Source organism: Convolutriloba macropyga, chromosome 5 (assembly GCF_964194025.1).
Source record: "Convolutriloba macropyga chromosome 5, txConMacr16.3, whole genome shotgun sequence".
Taxonomy (NCBI): Eukaryota; Metazoa; Xenacoelomorpha; order Acoela; family Convolutidae; genus Convolutriloba; species Convolutriloba macropyga.
In genome coordinates, this window is record NC_134472.1 from 44,885,786 (window position 1) to 44,906,818 (window position 21,033).

Consider the following 21,033-nt stretch of genomic DNA (forward strand, 5'->3'; position numbering starts at 1 on the left):
TTTCTATGAACCAGGGAACAATAAACCCATATCTGAGTAAACAAATATTGTATCAGCAGTTGTTATATCTCCGCTTCCTGTCAAACTGGACAGAAATGTTCAAATAAGCATATTTGATGCTATTTTTTACGAAAAAAAGAAAAAAGTTTTCAAAAATTTAGCCTAAAGTTTAGACAAAACAGTTGGTTCAAACAATTCACTAAATCAGTTTACCGTCAAAATTTAAACCATTGAGTCTATCGTTCAAATATTTTTAGCGGAAAAATAATCAAAATTTAAGAAAAGTTTACGAAAAATGTGAACAAAAAAACGGAAGTTAGGCTAACGTTCACGAAAATATAATCCTGCTTAACTCCTGGGAAAAACGAAATTCGACAACAATTTGTTAATTTGAAATTCTACGCTCGACAAGCTTTCTAATGATACGTAAAAAAAACACAGATGAGTATATAGTTCCTCCAGCACTTCAGTGGGTCGGAACAAATAGTTGTTGCAATTGACCAGGACTCAAACAAACTGAGATAAAAAGCATAACATTTTTTTGCGGATACATTATAAATAAGTTATATTATAAACTCATATTAGAAAAACGGAGTCAGACTTGATACACTAGAAGCAGAATTTCTCCGTAAATTAGGTATTCAAACCAACAAAATCATATTCAGAAGAAAAAATTTTCTCTGTTCTCTCTACTTTAAGATTAGGTTAATTGAGTGGTTTCTTTTTTTGACTTTTTTCAGCGATATTCATTTAACTGCCTATATCTTTGCACCGTATCCTTTTCACTCTGCAATATAGCAGTGGACATTACAAGCATGTTTTCTCGTAAATAGGCGGATAATTTAGTCCCATGATGTTCGGTTGTGATAGTTTCATGTCAAATCTCACGGACCATTGAGGCATGGCCATGGAACGCGAAGCATGGCCAAATGATTATAGTGCCAATTATTCGAAGGATTGAAATCAGTATGAACTGATCGAAGGGTGAAATAATTGGGATTAAATGAAAGGGAGTTAGTCAAATAGGGTTGAAAAAAACGGGATATTGTTTTCATCTTTTCACTGTTTGCCTTTGGTTTAATGAGGATAAGATTAATAGAATGGATTGTTGCACCCATCACTTCAGCTTTTCACAAAACTTCCCAGTCCTGGGTGGTGGAAATATGAACCATTTGTTCCAGACCAAATAAACTAAGCTCGGACAATAAAAAAACATGATTCGAGTATATTCGAATTAGCGCAGTTTAGTACAGAATACTTGGACATAACGCGTATAAGTTTGCATTCGCCTGCTGGCGTTAGGATGTTTTGGAATTATGAAACCATTTTAATGATTTCTAATGAAGCATATTTCTAGTTTCCTATTTAAAATATTTACTATTGAATTTTTCAAATATTTGACTTTCACCTTGTGTCCTGCATTCAAGTCGAGAAAGTTATGGGCTCTTCGAACTGATCTCATCTGTGTGCTGTCATGGATTGTGAGGGTGTTTAGGCTTTTAGACCTTCTGTGAAGAGAATCCAAGAGGAATTCATGTTTTGATAGAGTGTTCTGAGGCCCTGTGGTTTTCCATTTGAGTGAGCGTGTACTGAGCAGCACAGATTCAGCTCCTGATTCCTCATGTTGTGATTGGAGTCTATAACAATCGGTTCATTTATGATTGAGGAAACACATTCAATAGTTATGGCTAGCGAAAGACCTAAAGGAATCTCTACCATGATGACCGTAGGGTTCATTGACTGCCATTCAATCGTAAACCATATTTTAAACACAGGCTATACATTGTGATTAAATAAACAAATGTGGCATGTTATGCTCAGATCTGTCATGAGAGGTAGATTTTTGGTTAGTTTTCAAATAATTTTTGTAACTCAATAAAAAATCCTTATTAAATGTCTGTGTGTGTGTGTGTGTGTGTGTGTGTGTGTGTGTGTGTGTGTGTCTGAGGGAGCGTGATTGTAAATGCGTGTACATGTGGTGCATGGGTGTGTGTTTGCTGGTGCTTGTCGGTGGTGGTGGTGCTGGGGGAGGGGGGCGGGGTAATAATGGTGTTTTAATGGAAAATTATTGTCTGTTACTGCTCATTTGGACTGCTCTGCAGATCTGTAATCTCTCTGTGGTCTCTTCTTGGCTCAATGCTGTCATCTACTTGTGTGTTTGGGCTTGTCGTCTGCAACTGTGTGGGAAGCACAGAAGTCGATCTCTTTTTAAGTTTTTCTTCATGGTCCTGTAGAATCTTTTCTGCTTCCTCTAACTCCATTTTACTCCGAATTGTCTGCATCGCTAGCTGCTGTTTCTCCCGTCTAATAGTTCACTCTTTTCCATGACTATTTATTTTTTAAACGACGCTTCACAAAATGAAGCTCAGGTTCGGGTTGGTGCATTTTCGAAGTCAAGCGTTCACGGCTGGGGTAGTTGCCTACACTCTAAGTTTTTCTCGCGTGAGATCACATAAAAAATCATGTGCCAAAACACGATTTTTCAGTTAAAAAGTGACAAACGAGAAAATTGGAATTTACGTGATTTTTCGTGTGAAATCACACGAATCTCTCGGGTTGGCCTTCACGAGTTTTCATGTGATTCACACGAGTTTTCACGTAATTTCTCATGTAAAATCATACGTTTTTTCAAGTGAGCCCACGTGATTTTTTGGGGGTTTTACACACGAAAAATCGTGTATTTTTACATGAAATTTTACACGATTTTTCGCGTAAAAATTACCGAAAAATCCTGTGAAAAATCCCGAAAAATTATGTGGGCTCACACTAAAAATCGTGTGACTTTACATGAGAAATCAAGTGAAAACTCGTGTGAATCACATTAAAACTCGTGAAGGCTAACCCGAGGGATTCGTGTGATTTCACACGAAATATCACGTAAATTGCGATTTTTGCGTGTGTCACTTTTTAACTGAAAAATTGTGTGTTGGCACATGATTTTTTATGTGATCTCACATGATAAATCATGTACTGCTTTTTTTAAAACTCATTCAAAAAAGTGCGGTCGCCCCCTTTATTTAGGTGGCCCATTTTACCCCATTTTTTCATTTTAAAGTTTTATCTTTGGTTTTAATCACAGAAAAAAGTCCAAAATAGCATGAAAATACAATTGACACAACAGGTTTGTGTTCTAAGAGAAATTGGGATGAGTAAAAGACCCAGAGAAGGTGCATTATTGAAGAAGCATTTTGAGCCTATAACTCTTGAGTGCGCTACATCTACTTTGAAAACATTATACATAATATTTTTAAACCCTTTTTAATGGGGTCTTTTTTGGGTGTTTATCAACCACGGCATAAATTTCCAATCCAGACAACTAACGTATGGTACTTTGAGCTTACCAGACTCTCTTTTTAAATAACAAGAACAAAGAAAAAAAGTACAAACCTCACAAAACTGTATCCACGGTAACTTGTTAGATTCTCTTATATTCTCCAGCTATGAACTTTTTTGCGCAAACAAACACTCAAGTTGCTAAAACATGAGATTTTCTATGAATTGCTTCATTTCCTCATATATTCATTCACATGAAAAATAGTGTAATTTTTCATCACACGAAGAAAATTTTCTCGTGTGAAATCACACGAGACGCATTTTTCACACGAATCTTCGTGTGATTTTTCATCACACGAGAAAAATTTATGTGATTTCACACGAGAGATTTTTAGAGTATAGGTAATTTGCATTATCATTGTAATTCTTATGAATAAAGCGTTATTGCTGGGCATTTTATCTATTTGCACGCACCAGTATTTCCAGAAAAATTGCGAGAAGCTAGAGAAAGTCAAATATTTTCATCCCTTAAGACTCGGAACCCCGGTCAGTCGAGGTGTAACTGCTAAAGAGTATAGATTTTTGGAGTATAGGTCATTTGCATTATCATTGTAATTCTTATGAGTAAAGCGTTATTGCTGGGCATTTTATCTATTTGCACCCACCAGTATTTCCAGAAAAATTGCGAGAAGCTAGAGAAGGTCAAATATTTTCAACCCTGAAGACTCGGAACCCCGGTCAGTTGAGGTGTAACTGCTTAAAACAAGCTGGATAACAGAAAAAGATAACAGATTTCCGGTGAAAAAGATCCCAAAATAGACGATTTGCGCTCAAGTTGATGAAAGAAAAATCGCTGCTAATAAATACACTAAAATCACAGCTTAAGCTTTACCATATAGTGAGGACATTATACGAAAGGTGATACGCTTCAAATGGAAAACTCCAGACCAATTTAAGTGACACCAACTCTTGATAAAATATTTGAAAAAATTCCGCTCAACCAAATGCTAGAACATTTAGAAAACCATAAGATAATCAACAAAAATCAATCAATACTTTATTTTGGATTACTTTTATTTCCTATCTAAAACTAAAGGTTTTCTTGTGGTTCATTTTCCCCGAATCTGGGCTGGAGATAATTTGCATTCATAAAGTGGTTGTAACTTTTTTGCAAGCGGAAATATCATGGACAACAACTCTGTAGATGGTCCGTATTTTGAATCAAATTCATTATTTGATTTGGACTTCCATTTATACTGATATTTGACACTTAGCTCTGATTTTTTCATTGCCACTACATGTTTTTGAGGTAATTTTGCGTGGTGAATTTTATACCCAGTTTGTTGATACATAACAAACAGAACCTTATCAAGTTAAAACTTATTTGAAACCAAAACACTCTCAAAAAGCTTTACTTCGCTAGTCATTGGGATCATAAACTTTGGCAGGTTAGGGGCCCAGCCTTTTTGTTCGTGTGAGAGAGATTGAAACTGAGAGAAAATTCGAAACCCAGAGACAAAGCAACCAAAAAGAAAAAGCCAACAAAGAACCATATGTGCCCAAATGCTGCGGAAAGTGAAGTGATGAGGGGGACCGACTACTCGCACCTAATCTGACGAGGGATCAATATTGAAAAAAAGACCATTTTTGTGCGTGGTTCGTTTGAGTTGTGGAATCTTTGCTGCTGGGTGTCCAGAGTTGTGCAGTGGGTTGGGATTCTTGTGTCAGCCACAAAAGGTAATATACAAAACTTTCAAAACTTTTTGCAACATTCAGGAACAGAATTAATTGCAATAAATTACACCCTACTTGTGCTCAACAAAGTTTCATCTTATTGATTGGCAAGTATTCGGATAGAATCAAATAATAGGAAAACTGTTCTTATAGTCATTAAGTTTGTTCCATAAAATACAGTAGGTAAGAGTGGACAACCCCAGAATTGAGTCTCTAAATCATCTTTAAGAGAATATTAAAATTAATACTGAAACGAGCTTTTAAGCGTTTGCTGTGGGCAGTACAAAAAGAGTTCTAAAATGCAGAATACGTTATGATGAAACCATGCCTGGGTTAGGGAATAATGCGTCTGAAGCGCAGTAACTCGATCTACGTGCCGAGAGGGAGGCGCGCTCGGAGGAAATACAAAACACAATTTTGGTGTGAATTGGTTCAGTGCCTCAATCGGCGATCTATATTGTTTGCCGCAGCTAAAAATCTGACAGACAAGCGGCATGGACCAGAAGATCAGAGAGAAGCTCGCATCACTCAACACGAAACGGAACGAATCTGTGCTTGACTTGTTGCTCGTGCAGAAGATATACACAGCCATCTGCAGGAAATAGACAAGGGCGTTAGCGAACAGGTTGTTAGTTCAATCTTACTCAAGGGTTTGACTAAACATCCTAAAAACTTTGAAACACTCGCAAAGTTTGGAGGGGAAACAAAAAGTCTTGATAATGTGAAACGAGACCTCGTAAATTTTGAAATCAATTAAAGAGCCATCTATGATTCTAAGAACAAAAAGTATGCTTTTTTGAGCAAAGCAAGAGCAAAAACATAAGCTGCATCAGATGTGGCAAGCGTGGGCATAGGAAGACGGACTGCCGCGCGAGGTGGGGAAGGCCTGAAATAAAATGATTTTGAAGCGGCACAAATTGGTCACAAACCATAAGCGCGTGGAACCCGGAGGGGGGGGGGGGGCACGGGTCAATTTTTCTGGGAATCAGTCAGCGGTGAAAAATCGAGAAGCTTTAGGCGAATTTTCACAAATCAAATAATGCAAACGTGGATGTTCAAAGAGATAACGTAGGTTTAGTCGCAACTGATGATATACGAAACGCTAGAGAGCAAGATATTCCTTCCATGCAACAGAAAAAGTAATATTTGATATCGATGATGTTGTTAGCGAATGTAGTAACTATATGATCAAGGATAGAGAAAATTTTCTCAAGCCTTATTAAAGGCAAATACGGACAGTTGTCTGTGCAAATAAGTTGTCTCTTTATAGTCCTGACCAGGAATGCAACCTAATCTCAGTTGCCAGGCTCTCCGAGGAAGTGGGGAATACAATTTTGAGTAACATTAACTGGGATAATATTTCCCCAGAAAACAGAGCAAGAAAACATCCTTTCCCCTTGGCTTCTGAAGAAGGGAAAGGTGGAGGAAAATCAACAAGCTCTTGTGGTGAGACTAAACGTTTGTCATTCAAGATTCGGGCACCACAATTGGCAGGACCTAAAAAATTTGAAGAAGTGAGTAACGGGAATCGTAGTAACAGAGGATAAATCTTCTTTCTGATAGTGTTGAGAACTTAATAAGAGCAAACGTTGCGCTGTCCCAAGGATTGGGAAACCAATGCTTTAGAAATATGCCCTAGATAAATTTCATTCTGATGTCTTAGTACTCACATCACCGTTATCAGTGGATGACATTAAGTACGCTATCGGGTTAGTAGACAGTCATAGTTGCCTTGTCCGCGTTTACTTCATGAAGACTGAAAAGAGGTGATGGAGAAATTCCTACAATTTTTTGCGGACGTTGGGGTACCTTGTGTATTAATAAGTGATGAGGCAACCGAAAATTTGAGCGGACGTTTCCAGGGGTGTGGTGCAGGAGTAAACGTATTAAAGAGGAGCAGTCTCCAACTTACACTCCCGAGGATAATGAGAAAGTCGAAAGAGTCTGGGGAACAATTTTTAGCACTGCTTGGTGCATGATCCGCGAGTCTGCGGTTGACAAATCACATTGACTCTATACTCTCATTCTTTCTGCCTACGTGAAAACACTTGCGTACATTCGGCACTAGCTAAAACACCGTATAAGATTATGTACAACCACAAATCTTTTGTATAAAATTTCATCTGTCACGCTAATTTTCTGGCTCGCAGCACCCTACGTAATAAAACCTCGACAACTTGACGCAAAAATGGCATACCTTAACGCGGTCATGGAGGCAGATATTTTTCATGAGCAAACTGAGGGATTCTACATGTAGGATCTTAACGTTGGGAAACTATATTGAAAGTTACAGCTTAATTTGTACGGGCGCAAACAATCTAGCCGGAATTGCTAGAATTGACTCAAAGCATGCCTAAATGACCAAAGTGAGTTTTTTCCGGGAAAGAAGATGATGTTGCCTTTACCTGCATTTGATTGGATGTCAAAGTGTTCTTGGGATAGGACCTCGATTTCATCCAATGATCTGAAAAAGCAGCTGGCAGATATTTTGAGACAAGTCAGATTTCAGAATTGTTTCTTCGGTTCCTACGTCTCAAAGTCCCGATGGAAAATTATTAAACCATTTTGTGACAGGAAGAACACTTTGAAGCTCTTCCGAAAATGTTCTCCAAGGATTGCAAATCAGTGGAAACTGCAATGGTATCAGAAAAAGAACTAACTATTGTCGATCCGCCTAGCCCAGCTCCGAAATAAAATTGGGCCAGGAGCATCTAGGCTTACTCCGCAGTTTAATCTATTTGGCACACGATCCGACATAACGCTTTCTGCAAATTGTCTCCGCCGATTTCTTGAATCACCAACACAAGAATTGTCCTGATCAGCGAAAGCTGTGCTCCATTACCTGAAGAGCATCACGGACTTTCGCTTGACTTATCGTAAATCGGAGAAGGTCATGGAAATGGGTGTTTTTTTCAAATGCGGATTGGGATTGTAATACTGACTCTAGAAAAATCACATATTGTTGTTCGTTACACTTAATAACGAATCAGGCTGCGTAAGTTGTTCTAGCAAGCTGAGGACAACGTTGGCTACATCTACCGCAGAGGCCGAACTGAATGTCTGCGTGGAAGCACCACAGGAAGCTCTATATTTCAGCGGCTTACTTGAAGAGCTCTGTCAGGTTTTGCAGCGGCCGTTAGTTTTGACAACGTAGATTGTTTTGCGTTTATGTGAAAAAGGAGAGATTCAGCTGAGGTATTGTGCACTGACAATATGTCAGCAGAATGGCTAACAAAGGCTTTAGGAAAGCTAAAAACACGTAGATTTGCGAAAAAAGTGAATGACAAAATCACCGAAACGTGGGAGTTTTGAAACAAATTTATTATTGTTCCGACCCACTTGTGGGGGGAGGAACTATATACTCAAATGTTTTTTTTTGTTCAGTCAATTTTGGCCGATCGATCTATTCATCGTAGAGAAATGTGAGTGGTATCATTAAAAAGCTCATCCAGCGTAGAATTCAAAATTAAAAAAAAATTTTTGAATTTCGTTTTTTTCGAGGAGTTATCGAGGATTGAAGTTTTGTGTGAACACGGGATATTTGGCATGATTTCGTTCACTTTTAGTGTAATTTGTCTTCAAATTAAGATATTTTCTATAAAAATAGCATTTCAAACTTACATTTCCTGCCACAAAATGAACCAATTGTGTGATCCTAATAGACTGAAGGCGATAACAAGACTACTTCTGGTCTCATAGGGAAGTTCACTATAAAAAAAATCTAATTCTGATTGAGAGCTCTTTTTTTGGAAAATTTTTCAGTTTTTTTTTGTTTTTTAAGTCACCTAGAGACTCGTCACTTTTCATATCGAGTTTCCTTTAAACTCAATTTACAGTCAAATGAAGCCCAATCAACAAAAAAATCGTTTTCAAGGAATTGCTTATGTTTTTTTTGGCTTCGACACTGAGTTTTCGTTATTTTAAATGAAAATATGAGTTTCTTTTTGAAGATTTACTAATTTTTTATGAGTCCTATGGCATGAAATAATTGACTAAAGGTTCAATATGTTCCTTAATGAGCATTAAGTGAACATATCTAGTGGACAGCTATTGGCTGCTAAGACTTTAAGAATAACTTTTCAAAAATTTTTTTGTACATTAACCAATCATAAACATATTTTCGTGAACTGTAAGTCAGTCTCAGTAATGACAGGACCCTCTTCCTCCCTACTGCAACCAAATTTCATCTGGTTAGCGTCATCTGGTTTTATCTAGTAATTATTGGATATATGACTGCAATGACACAAGATCTCATTTTTTAAAATTTTTGTTTAGTTTCGTATTATTGGTTACTTTTGAACTAACATCACATTATACAAAAATTGATAGCTCCTATTGGCTTACAAAAGACGTTCAGTGGACCACTGATAAAATTTTCAGTGAAAAATTTATGGCATAAATGGCTTCGGCACTTTCTTCTTGCACTTTTCTACTGATTTTTTGGTTTTTGTCTGTTGTTGTTGTTGTTTTCATAGTCATAAGACTTATTGTCCTGTCTTATTGATTACCTATGAGTAACAAACGTCAATGTACTCACGTTGGGTTGCACTAGAGCGGATTTATTGACTTCCGTTGAAAGCTAGTGATTTAAATGGGTGTTAGGACTTTGAAAATAATTTTTCAAAACATTTTTCTGAACATTAACCAATCTTAGACTTTTTTGTGAACTGTTAGTCACTCTCAGTAGTGACAAGATCCCTTTCTTTTGTACTGCAATCAAAATTCATCTGTTTAGCGGTTTTATCTTGTAACTATTGGTTCTATGACTTCAATGACAAAACTTCAAAAATTTTTTTTTAGATTTTAGGTAGCCGTAAATTGCTGACCGATCGGCTAAGCTTTTATTTAAAGATTGAATGAATGATGTTACCCGAACCTCTTTTTTAGCGTATAGTTTAAACGTTTATGATACACACTTTCAATTTTTTTCAAACTTTTCAGTTTTTGTTGTTCTTTTCGTCAACTTGTAACTTATTTTCATCATTGAGAGCTCCCGTGCAATTTCTTGTATTTCCAAAAAAAGTCTACTTATATGATCTCTCACTGACGTTTTGTTTGTTGGAGAATATGCGTTTGAATAAACGTTTTCTGAGTGGTCAGTTTTGTGTTTCTTTTTCTCTTCGTTTAAAACAATAGCGTAATAACAGATCCCAATGGTTTTCAAATGTGCAAAACTTAGTTAATATCTCAGTAAAACATTTTCACTGAAATAGTTGAAATCTCAATTGTATTAAAAGTACATAATATTCAGTAAGGGCTAATGATTTGAATGGTATCAATAATTTGGGTACTCGCAAATCGTTTGTAATTTTTTGAGTTTTTCTGCATCTTTAGTCCGTTTCTATGGCTTTGTCTAACCTAAGACAGGTCCTTTTAGTTTCGTGATAACTTTTTAGTAATTTGTCAAGGTTTATTTAGTTAAAAACTAATGCTTTTTAAGACTTTTGACATTTTTTATTTAAAAAATATTGATTAATATTTTAATTTCGAATCATTATTCGTTCTCTTCTCGACTTGTAATATAGTCTCATAAAGAAAAATTTCCATCTTCTGTATAGTTAGGAAAGAATAAATTTCTGTAGTTAGGTTTTAATCTGGTTGCATTCTGACGTTATTACTAGGTGCTTTAAGATTTAGATATTCAGTTTTTGCCGTGAAATTTTTGTTTTTGCTGATTTGTTTTTTTTTCTTGTAGTCTTTTTAATGACAGATCTCCAGAGCGCTGTAATGAGGCATGCCATTATGCATTTCAATTATCGGTTAGATTTTGTAAAGATTGGTCTAAACTCAAATATCTATTTTTTGTTCCGACCCCTCTTGAGGGGGGAGGAACTATATACTCAAATGGGTTTTTTTTTGTTCAGACAATTTTGACCGATCGACAAAGTAGCTGTAGAGAGTTGTGGGTGGTATCATTAGAAAGGCCGTTCCGCGTAGAATTTAGAAATAAAAAGATTTTTTATCAAATTTCCCTTTTCATAGGGAGTAATCGAGCTTTTAGGTTTTGTGAATATTAGACGTAACTCAGCTGTTTTGTTCACTTTTTGACCAAATTTTCGTCAATTTTGGTAAAATATTTTGAAAGTGTTAATTGTAGTGTCATTGATTTTGTCTCTAAAGATAAAGGAGGGTTGCTAAATTGTTCGATCTGAGTTTTTTGGTTAGAATTTCTGCTAAATTTTTCAAAATTCTTCGAAAAAATGGCTTTTGTTAGCACAATTGCTTTAACTTTGCGGGAAGTAGACACCTTAAAACTGCGGACATATTCTTTATAAGCTCAGAAAAGAGCTAGCTGTACTCCCGCTTGCTTTAAGATTCTGTTGCATTTATAGTCCTGCCATCTTTTTGCAAATTTAAACTCGATAATTATGCAAAACGCTTTATTAATTTTTGACAAAGAGAAAAATTTTGTTCAAAATTGATATATTTCGCAAACATTTCAATAATTGAGTGTTTCTTGAGACGCGCATCGATAACGGGGTTGATCTTGACCTCACCATGTATCCTTATGATAAAACTTTTTAAGATTTTAATGGCGCCCGACCTTTTTTTCAATATAGTTCCTCTATTCAAATGTTTTTCTGTAAGTAACGGACAAGAATTTCTTATCAGAGCTCAATTAATGACGGACACTATTAACAGTAAACGAGACCCAACGAGATTACATCTTAGTTTCAGAGTTAAGCTCTTGGTCTTTATGGCTCTGACCAATTGTTTTCGTAAAAATTTTGTGGACTTCTTGCGTTTCGCTTTCATTTCTTATACTTTTTGTAGCCCAATGACTAACTGTCCCCAATGAAGGATCCATCTAGCTTTCAAAAGGTATAAAAGAACCTTGACATTTTTCTGTTGTTATCTAATGTCTATTGTGACTTAATATATTTGTTTTGAGAAAAAGTTGGTGAATTTTAGAACTTCGCCAATAATTATTTTATTTCTCTCAACTTCGGGCGAAGTCTCAATAAAAACAGGCCGAAACCAACTTTTTGTGCGTAAAAAGTTAACGCTGGTAATGGTTTTATATTCAACTGATAGTTTTTCTTTTATTACTACGCGTCTTCAATTTTTCATTTGTTTTTGATCATAATTGCATATTTTATATGAGTTCTTTTTCTTTCCTTGTCGAGTTATCTCATTATTGAGAAGTCAACTTAAAGGAAGGCATTGTAGGTATTATGCACAACGTTGAGAAAAAGCGTATTTGGATACGCTAATTGATTTTGTTAATTAGTTTTTGCTTTTTGCGCTGAGACACAGTTATCTCGCAAAACTTTGTGGGGCTTTTTCAATTTTGCCTATGTTTGTCTTTCTTTTCGTTAATTTACGCCACATAACAAATACCTACAGGTCTCAATTTTTTCCCCAAGACTCATAACTTAACCTAATTAAGGATATCAGTTCATAGCTGTTTGTTCGATTGACTTTCAAATCAAGTTATCTAAAAAAATTTTTTTCATCTGTCTCTTTTTTGGTTTCATTTTTGTCACCGTGTAACTCAATCTCACTCATTAGAAGTCTCAATTGCTTTTGTTGATTCAAACATTTTCTTAGCCTGTTCATACGTTGTGGCTGATTGCTTTGACCATTTAGTTCAATAAAAAGTTTTCAAGATTTCTATACTGTTCTATTTTTGGGTTTCTTTTGCTGTCATGCCTGAGAAGTCCTTCTATAAGGAAGACTCATTGGTGTTAAGATGAAGAACAAATGACGATGTACAGTTCTTGCAGGTAATATCTTATAATTATAGTGCCTTGAAGTGTCAAGTCGCAAAATTTTGAAACTTTTGCTTCTTTATGTATTTAATTTTTAATGGGCTCGGGACTTTCTCATTATTAACAGGCCCAATTGGCTTCCTGAGGTGTTGAAATTTAATCCATTGCTATATATTTTAATTTTAAGTCTCTTATGACGTTTGAAAATATTTGTTCTCAAAAATAAATTTTGGTTATTGAGCTTTTTAGTTTTTCCGTCGATTTGTAGCTCAGTCTCTGTAAACATAGTTCATAACCTGTTTCCAGTGAGCTATAAATTAATCTTTTTAACGGTTTGAACATTGGATAATGACATGTCTCAATTACTTCTTATATAGATATAAATGAATATTTTAGTGATTTCAGTTGATATCTAATAACATTAATAACTGAGAAATTAATTGTTTTCAAAAATTGAAAATTGTTTTTGAGCTTCGCACCTAATTGCTCTTTTTTGTCGACCTGCTATTCAGTCGCATTGGGGAAAAGTTACGTATCTTTTCTAACGAAGTATAGCCTAAATTGTTTTGTTTTGGTTTTATGTGATGCGAGTTTGATTTTTTTATGATTTTTTTTTATTATAGACATCGAGTTTTGGTCGTAAATGTTTGTTATTCGGTTTTAATTTTTGTCATTTCTAGTAGTTTTATTATCAGCAATTTCCATCAAACCTCTAGCGTGGCAAAATCGTATTTCATTGTTTGTTTATTGAACGATGTGTATGTTTTTAAAATTTTTCTATCTTTTCATCATTTGGTAGCCAATTACGTCAAGAATGTGGATGAGCGGGGTCGGTACACTACGTGCGTACGCACATTACCGAGCCGCCTTGTTTGATTTCTACTCCCGGTGATATTGATTATTGATGTTAGCTCCCAATTGTTCATTGCCAATAGATTTGTTTTCCAGATAATTTTTTACCCAGTTTGCTTATATTGTTGTTACATAGCAGAGAAACCTTATCAAGATATGTTTCTGATCTGAAACCGAAACACTGAATGAATTTTTCACTTCGCTTTTTCACTTCGTTTGGGACCATAACTTTTGACGCCGTACAGTGAGAAATTGAAATAATGAGTATTAAGGCTGAGCTCTATTTCTTATGCTTATTTTTGATCACTCATAAAAAATGGTTTATTTAGATTTTGGTTTAGCCTATATCAGTTCTAAAAACTTTGATATTCATTATTCTGTTCAAGCAGCTTGTTGAATAATCGTTTCAGTTTGAAGGAGCGTGATAATTCAAGCACTTTAACATTTCAAGCAACTGCATCTCATTGTAACAGTCTCAGAATAACACCCTGGAGAACAGGGTTAGTTACTAATTTTTTCAGTTTCGGTACTGAATTTTCATCAACAATATATAAAAACATGGAACATTTTTAATCCAAAAATTTTAATTAATACCTACTTGCGTGAATTATATTACTCGTGATTCGATTTTAATCAATTAGACCAATTTTTATTTCTAAATGTAGTTGCAAGTTATCGTCTCTAGTGACCAAGCATTTGGTCATTCCAAAGATCTGGTACATCTGTATCTTCATCCTCATTTTTCAAATGTCTGGTAAGGTTAGGGCAAATATAGAAGCACTGTCCCTTTTTCTAGGGCGTCCAAGACTCTATATATTTCCGTCGTAAAATCGGGTCTGGTAATATTCTGTGAAGTCCCCTTTTATTGAGCGAATCAAAATTATTGCAGTTTTAGTGACTATTGTTCTTCGGTAATCCATATTACAGTTGAAAATAATTCCTCTTGAATGCGCTTTCAGGATGATAATGCCCCATTTTTAATTTGAAAAGATTCCAACATGCGCATGGTACCCCTTATGCAAAGATTGGAAGCACGTAAAAATCGCCAAACGCTACCCTGTTCTTACCCAATTAATCACAATAGAGGTTCCTCACTGTAGGGTTCCTCCCTTTGCAAAAACATTTGACTTTGTCTATCAAAAGGTTTCCAGTAATTAACTAAAATTGGGCACCAACTGAACTCAGTGAAACACGAGATTGAGAAGCCCGTCTGCTCAATGTCTGCTTCTCAAATTTGCAACATTAAGGTTCATCTCTGTTTCGTACTTAATGCTCATCGTTAATCACTCATAAAAAACAATTTCGCTTGAAATAGGATTTTGTATAGCCTATGTCAATTCTTAAGGTTCCCGATTAATTATAAATATGTAATTTTGTATTTTTGTTTTTTTTTCTTTAATTATCTATCCTTAATTATCTTTAATTTTTTATAAATATAATAAATATATAAACACATAAATATATTAGTTTTTGTGAAAATATGATACTTTAAAACAAACACGTTCTACGCAAAGAAAAAAAATTTTATTGCTAGCAAATGAACAGATATGAGGATTTTACCTATTCCTCAATATTTCCGAGTTTAATGTCTGGAGGTTTACTTTGACGAATGAGATCATCGAAATTCAAAGAATAGGTTTTCTGAAAATTTATAACCAGAAAATGTTTTTTGAGGTGGTCAAAATGAATTGGACTCCTGATGAAAATCTTATAATTGATAAAGTACTATGGAAAAGAGTGATTTCCTGATATGTTGTCGTTTCTGCCTCCCTATAGAAACTGCTACCAATCTCAGGTACTCCCAGTTGCGTTGGGCTTTTGCCCTCTCCAAATCGAAGGTTTTCTTCACCTCTTCATCAGTTTTGGCAAGGCGTCCTGTTATAACAAAAAACATATCTTGTTGCATCGGAATCCCAATCAATGGGGCGCATAAGTAGCAGTTGAAGATAAGACTCGTGAATGGAAATGATGATTTCGCTCTATCGTCCTAGGGAAAAACTTGAAAATTTTTTACAGAATTATTTGTTTAGAGTGGAAAAAGTTTTTGTGGTAAATGCCTTGAGTTTTTGCAAAAATTGCCCTGCAGTGGCAATTTTTTTCACAACATTTACGGCACTTCTTACAAAATTCTACCGCTTTTACCGTTTTAATTTTAATTTACCGCACCTTGATTCCTTGAAGTTTAAATAACATTCGAATTAAAATTATATTCATCATGGAGCTAGGAATTGGAGCCGAACGGGTGAAGAGTCCAATGAAAAAAATGGGAATCAGATCAAAAAGCTTAAATTTCAGTTTTAAGTACAAGAAATGTGAGAAATGCAAATTAACTAGTGGTTGTTGCTTGATTATTATTGGTGTGCGGTTGGGTTGCACTCCACTCGCCCTTTCCATCGCCGCAACTCCCCATTAAAGGGGGGAGGGGGAGGTTGCGACCACGGATAGACCTTGGTCGCGCTATTTTGAAAGTATTCTTTCACTAATAATGCCCGTAAATAATTAAATAAGATCAACCAATCAGAGGGGAAATATTCTGCTTTGAATTTCATTTCATGGCATTCTGTTCTGCACCTGTTCTGCTCTGCCGGCGTCCTCCAGTGGCCTTATGCACCTCGCGGCAAACTGTTAACTAAAGCAAGTGCTACTGAACGTGTTGCGGTCAAAACTAATATTTTAAATTTTTCATATCAAATTATTAAATCGTTTTATGATGAGTATATAGCTATGCCCTCTACCGGCAATTACCATCTATTAGAGCGACGGAATTGGGTCAAGTTCGATCAATGTTGCATTTTAATATTAGAAATAATGTAAAAACATACTAAAATGTTGGAAAAAATAATATTTAACCTTGGTGCAAGACCTTCAAGGTCACTGGTGTATATTTCTCATATGTATTCTCATTCCCTTATGCAGTGCTTTCATTTTCAATAGTTTTCATCTCAAGGTCACAACTTTTGTTTCCGATAGTCGGGTGACCTTGAAAAAGTGCTGTACTTTTGAAGTGCTCTAGCTCCTAGGGACTGGAATTTAGGGCCCTGAAAGGGGGCTTGGGCATACTTTTCACTTGATACTCTAACCATTGGTGCTAGTCTCGATGCTCATTTCGTTCATCGGTTTGCAACTTTACCCTGAACGGCAGATTTTCCCTTTTTCAAATTCCAACTAGTTTTTGCCATATAATTATATGATCAATTAGTTGCGTTGTGTCTATACGCTTTCTAAACGTCACGAGCAATGCCAAAATTATGACAGTTTTTGATATGTGGGCGAATTCATACTTTCCATTTCAGATATGAACAAAATTTAATTAATATTTGAATAATACATTAAATTTTCCTGTTTTAAAGATTGTTTAGATGTCAAATGTTGTGTCAGAAATGTTTTATGTTAGTTTTTGATGAACTTTCAATTATCACGCCATATTGCTATGTTGAACATTTCAACTTCTCTACATAATCCTTGTCTTAATGTGGTTAATTTCATATTTACTTAAGAATTTGCTATGTAAACAGATTAAATTCCTGAACAGAAAACTCCCTTTAACTGTAAATGTCAGTTATGTAATGATTAGTTACCACTCGTAAATGTCATCTGGTGAACATATTACTAACAGAGCGAGCATTAGTGTAATTGGATTCAAGTTGTATGACTTTTGAGTTACGAAATTCAAGTTATTTTCTTAAAGTTTTGCAGAAAATCCTAAGGAAATTACAGTCATAAAAGTTTCTAAAGCTTTAAACGAACCAGAACGTGTGTAAAGATATTTTTAGTTTTTCACTACTATTATCAGCCGTAACATTAATGGTCCGTATTCTCCCCTGACCTTTAAAAAGATAATATTTGTTGTTATTTATTATCAAAATGTTAACAAAAGCAAGTGCTACTGAACGTGTTGCGGTCAAAACTAATATTTTAAATTTTTCATATCAAATTATTAGATCGTTTTATGATGAGTATATAGCTATGCCCTCTACCGGCAATTCTCATCTATTAGAGCGACGGAATTGGGTCAAGTTCGATCAATGTTGCATTTTAATATTAGAAATAAAGTAAAAACATACTAAAATGTTGGAAAAAATAATATTTAACCTTGGTGCAAGACCTTCAAGGTCACTGGTGTATATTTCTCAAATGTACTCTCATTCCCTTATGCGGTGCTTTCATTTTCAATAGTTTTCATCTCAAGGTCACAACTTTTGTTTCCGATAGTCGGGTGACCTTGAAAAAGTGCTGTACTTTTGAAGTGCTCTAGCTCCTAGGGACTGGAATTTAGGACCCTGAAAGGGGGCTTGGGCATACTTTTCACTTGATACCCTAACCATTGGTGCTAGTCTCGATGCTCATTTCTTTCATCGACTTTGCAACTTTACCCTGAATGGCAGATTTTCCCTTTTTCAAATTCCAACTAGTTTTTGCCATATAATTATTTGATCAATTAGTTGCGTTGTGTCAATAAGCTTTCTAAACGTCACGAGCAATGCCAAAATTATGACAGCTTTTGATATGTGGGCGAGTTCATATTTTCCATTTCAGATATGAACAAAATTTAATTAATATTTGAATACTACATTAAGTTTTCCTGTTTTAAAGATTGTTTAGATGTCAAATGTTGTGTCAGAAATGTTTTATGTTATTTTTTGATGAACCTTCAACTATCACGCCATATTGCTATGTTTAACGTTTCAACTTCTCTACATAATCATTGTCTTAATATGTTAATTTCATATTTACTTAGTAATTTGCTATGTAAACAGATTAAATTCCTGAACAGAATACTCCCTTTAACTGTAAATGTCAGTTATTTAATGCTTAACTACCACTCTTAATTGTCATCTGGTGAACATATTACTAACAAAGCGAGCATTAGTGTAATTGGATTCAAGTTGTATGACTTTTGAGTTACGAAATTCAAGTTATTTTCTTAAAGTTTTGCAGAAAATCCTTAAGAAATTACAGTCAAGAAAAGTTTCTAATGCTTTAAACGAACCAGAACGTGCGTAAAGATATTTTTAGTTTTTCACTACTAATATCAGCCGTAACATTAATGGTCCGTATTCTTCCCGGACATTTAAAAAGATAATATTTGTTGTTATTTACTATCAAAATGTTCAAGAAGTCGACAAAATCTCAGAAGGTTGCCAAGAAGTCGATGCCTTCTTCATCAGAACAACAAGCATCTTCCCAACAAAAAATCATCGTTCCATTCAGACGAGGCCGTCAAGAGCACTCTTTGGACTTGGTTAATTTGAATCAGAAGTATGAACAACTCAGAAGAAAAAGAGAAGAATTGATACGATTGTTGAAAGGAAACTGTCGTCTTGCTCGAGTTAGATCTGAAATTGACGTATACTTCGAAGAAGAAGACAAGTTACTCAATCAGCTGAGTAAAGTAGAGGCCAAACACGGTGGGACTGGTTGCTCTGAGGTAACAGAGAAATGTATTGACTACAGAAGTCGTCTAACGGATCACAAATGCTACATTTTGAATCTTTTCGATCCAAAAGCAGCAGCATCGGAAAACAGAATGGTTTCGTTTGGAGAAGTTTCAGTCTCCACATTCACCACATTGGCGGAAGATGCTCCAAATGCAGCAGTTCTAAAGGACAGTACTCCTCAGGACAATGGCGTAAACCTTGTGAGCAGTGGCTCACAGAAAGAGAAAAGCGACTGTCCGACTCAAAACACAAGTCAAGTGGGTAAATCTGGTAATTAATCATTGGAGAACAAGCTTGCGAGAGAGGAGGAGAAGAGATTGCTGAAGCTCCAGAAAGTTGAAGAAAGACAGTAGAAGGCCAAAAAGAAGGCCAACATCGAGTCCAAAAAGCTTCAAATTGAGTTTGAAAGAAAGCAAAGAGAGCACGAAGAAGGGATGAGACAAGTTGGGGAAAACTTCAACTTCGCTTGATGGAATCCGAATTAGAAAATTCTTCTGGAGAGACTTTTGACAAATCTAAACAATCAAGTGAAACAGAGTCTGATGACGAATTTTCCCCGGAAGAACTTCACGCGGAATACGATGAGTACGCAGAAAACCTCAAAGTTCAACTGCCAGAAGTGAAGCGTCCATCAAGTTCTTTTCTAAAGACAGATAGTTATTCGAGTCGTTTAACAAAGTATCGACAGCAGTACAGTTCAGGAGAAGATATCGAAAATCAATTTGAGCAGCAAACAAGAATTCAAATCACACCTCTGGGAAGCAGAGATAGACGATTTTCACCTGATAGATACGCCTATTCAAATTTATTCTTGTCTCCAAGGGACAACGGTAATGATATCTTTTCAACACCAACCAACAATAGTAACAGAAGTTTGCCAAAATTAAAACTGCGCGAATTTGATGGTAATCCATTGGATTGGCCTGAATGGAGTGGAATGTTTCTGTCTACAATACACAGCAGCAAAATTAGTCGAGACGAGAAAATGAGCCATTTGAAGACACTGCTTGTATGAAAAGCAAAACGAGCTGCCAATGGAATGGGCTACTCTGGAACAATGTACGATCAGGCTTGGAACACACTGCAAAGAAAGTTTGGCCAGCCTCATCACATTGTCTTTTCACAACTTGCCAAAATTCAGAACTTTCCACAGGTTAGATTTAGCGACTTATTATCCTTGATAGAGTTTGCTGATACGGTATCAACGTTTGTGAACATTCTACAGCAATTTGGGTACTGGAACGACTTGTTTTCTTCTAGTAATGTTGATATTGCGGCCAGTAAGTTGCCGTTAGAGACAAAGCGTCGATGGTTTGCCTTTATAGAGGCCCCGACCAAAGCAAGACGAATACCAAACCTGGTCGAGTTTAATAATTGGTTGCGAGAAAAAAAGCAAGTACATGAGCGATTAGTTCATTGTGCGCCTACATCGTCAAAATTCGAAACACAAACGACAAAGTTCGGTAAGAAACCTGATTTCAAGAAAAGTCCAAAAGCCCAGCGAGCCAGCCTTCAGTTCAAATGACGATAAAACTCGGACCGAAAACAAATGTCCTCTCGAAGGTTCCAATCATAGGGTCTGGAACTGCGATAAGTTCAAGAACATGAAAATAGATGAACGATACAATGTCGTTAAAGAAAAGAAGCTATGTTTTTGTTGTCTTGCTGATAACCATACAACAAAAGACTGTCCAAGGAAAATAAATTGTGGCGTTGATGGCTGTGAGAAAACCCACAACAAGTTGCTTCACTACATGAAAAGGTCGGAAAACTTGAAACCCATTAACAAGACAGAAGTGACTAATTTAACCAGCAATGTGGAGTCAATAAGAGGTTTAATGCAAATAGCACGAATCAGAATCTTCGGAGATGAAGGACAATTCGAAGATACTCTTGCTGTTTGTGACACGGGGTCCACTCAGACGTAGGTGGATGAAGACTTGTTAGAAAAGCTTGAATTACGTGGAGAACCAGTGTCGTTAAATGTGGATGGAATTCACGGCACACAAATTACAACATGTAGA

General features: G+C 35.8%; 1 protein-coding gene across 1 annotated transcript in view; it reads right to left on the reverse strand.

The window, feature by feature from the left end:
• Window positions 1–21,033, reverse strand: part of LOC142340381 (uncharacterized) — a 75,355-nt gene that overhangs the window by 43,993 nt on the left and 10,329 nt on the right. Inside the window, exons 2-4 of the mRNA XM_075390957.1 lie at window positions 15,317–15,446; window positions 2,080–2,304; window positions 1,409–1,637 (exon numbers count right to left, since the gene is read on the reverse strand). Of these exons, the coding sequence (XP_075247072.1) occupies window positions 1,409–1,637; window positions 2,080–2,304; window positions 15,317–15,446 (584 nt within the window). The remainder of the gene's footprint in view (window positions 1–1,408; window positions 1,638–2,079; window positions 2,305–15,316; window positions 15,447–21,033) is intronic.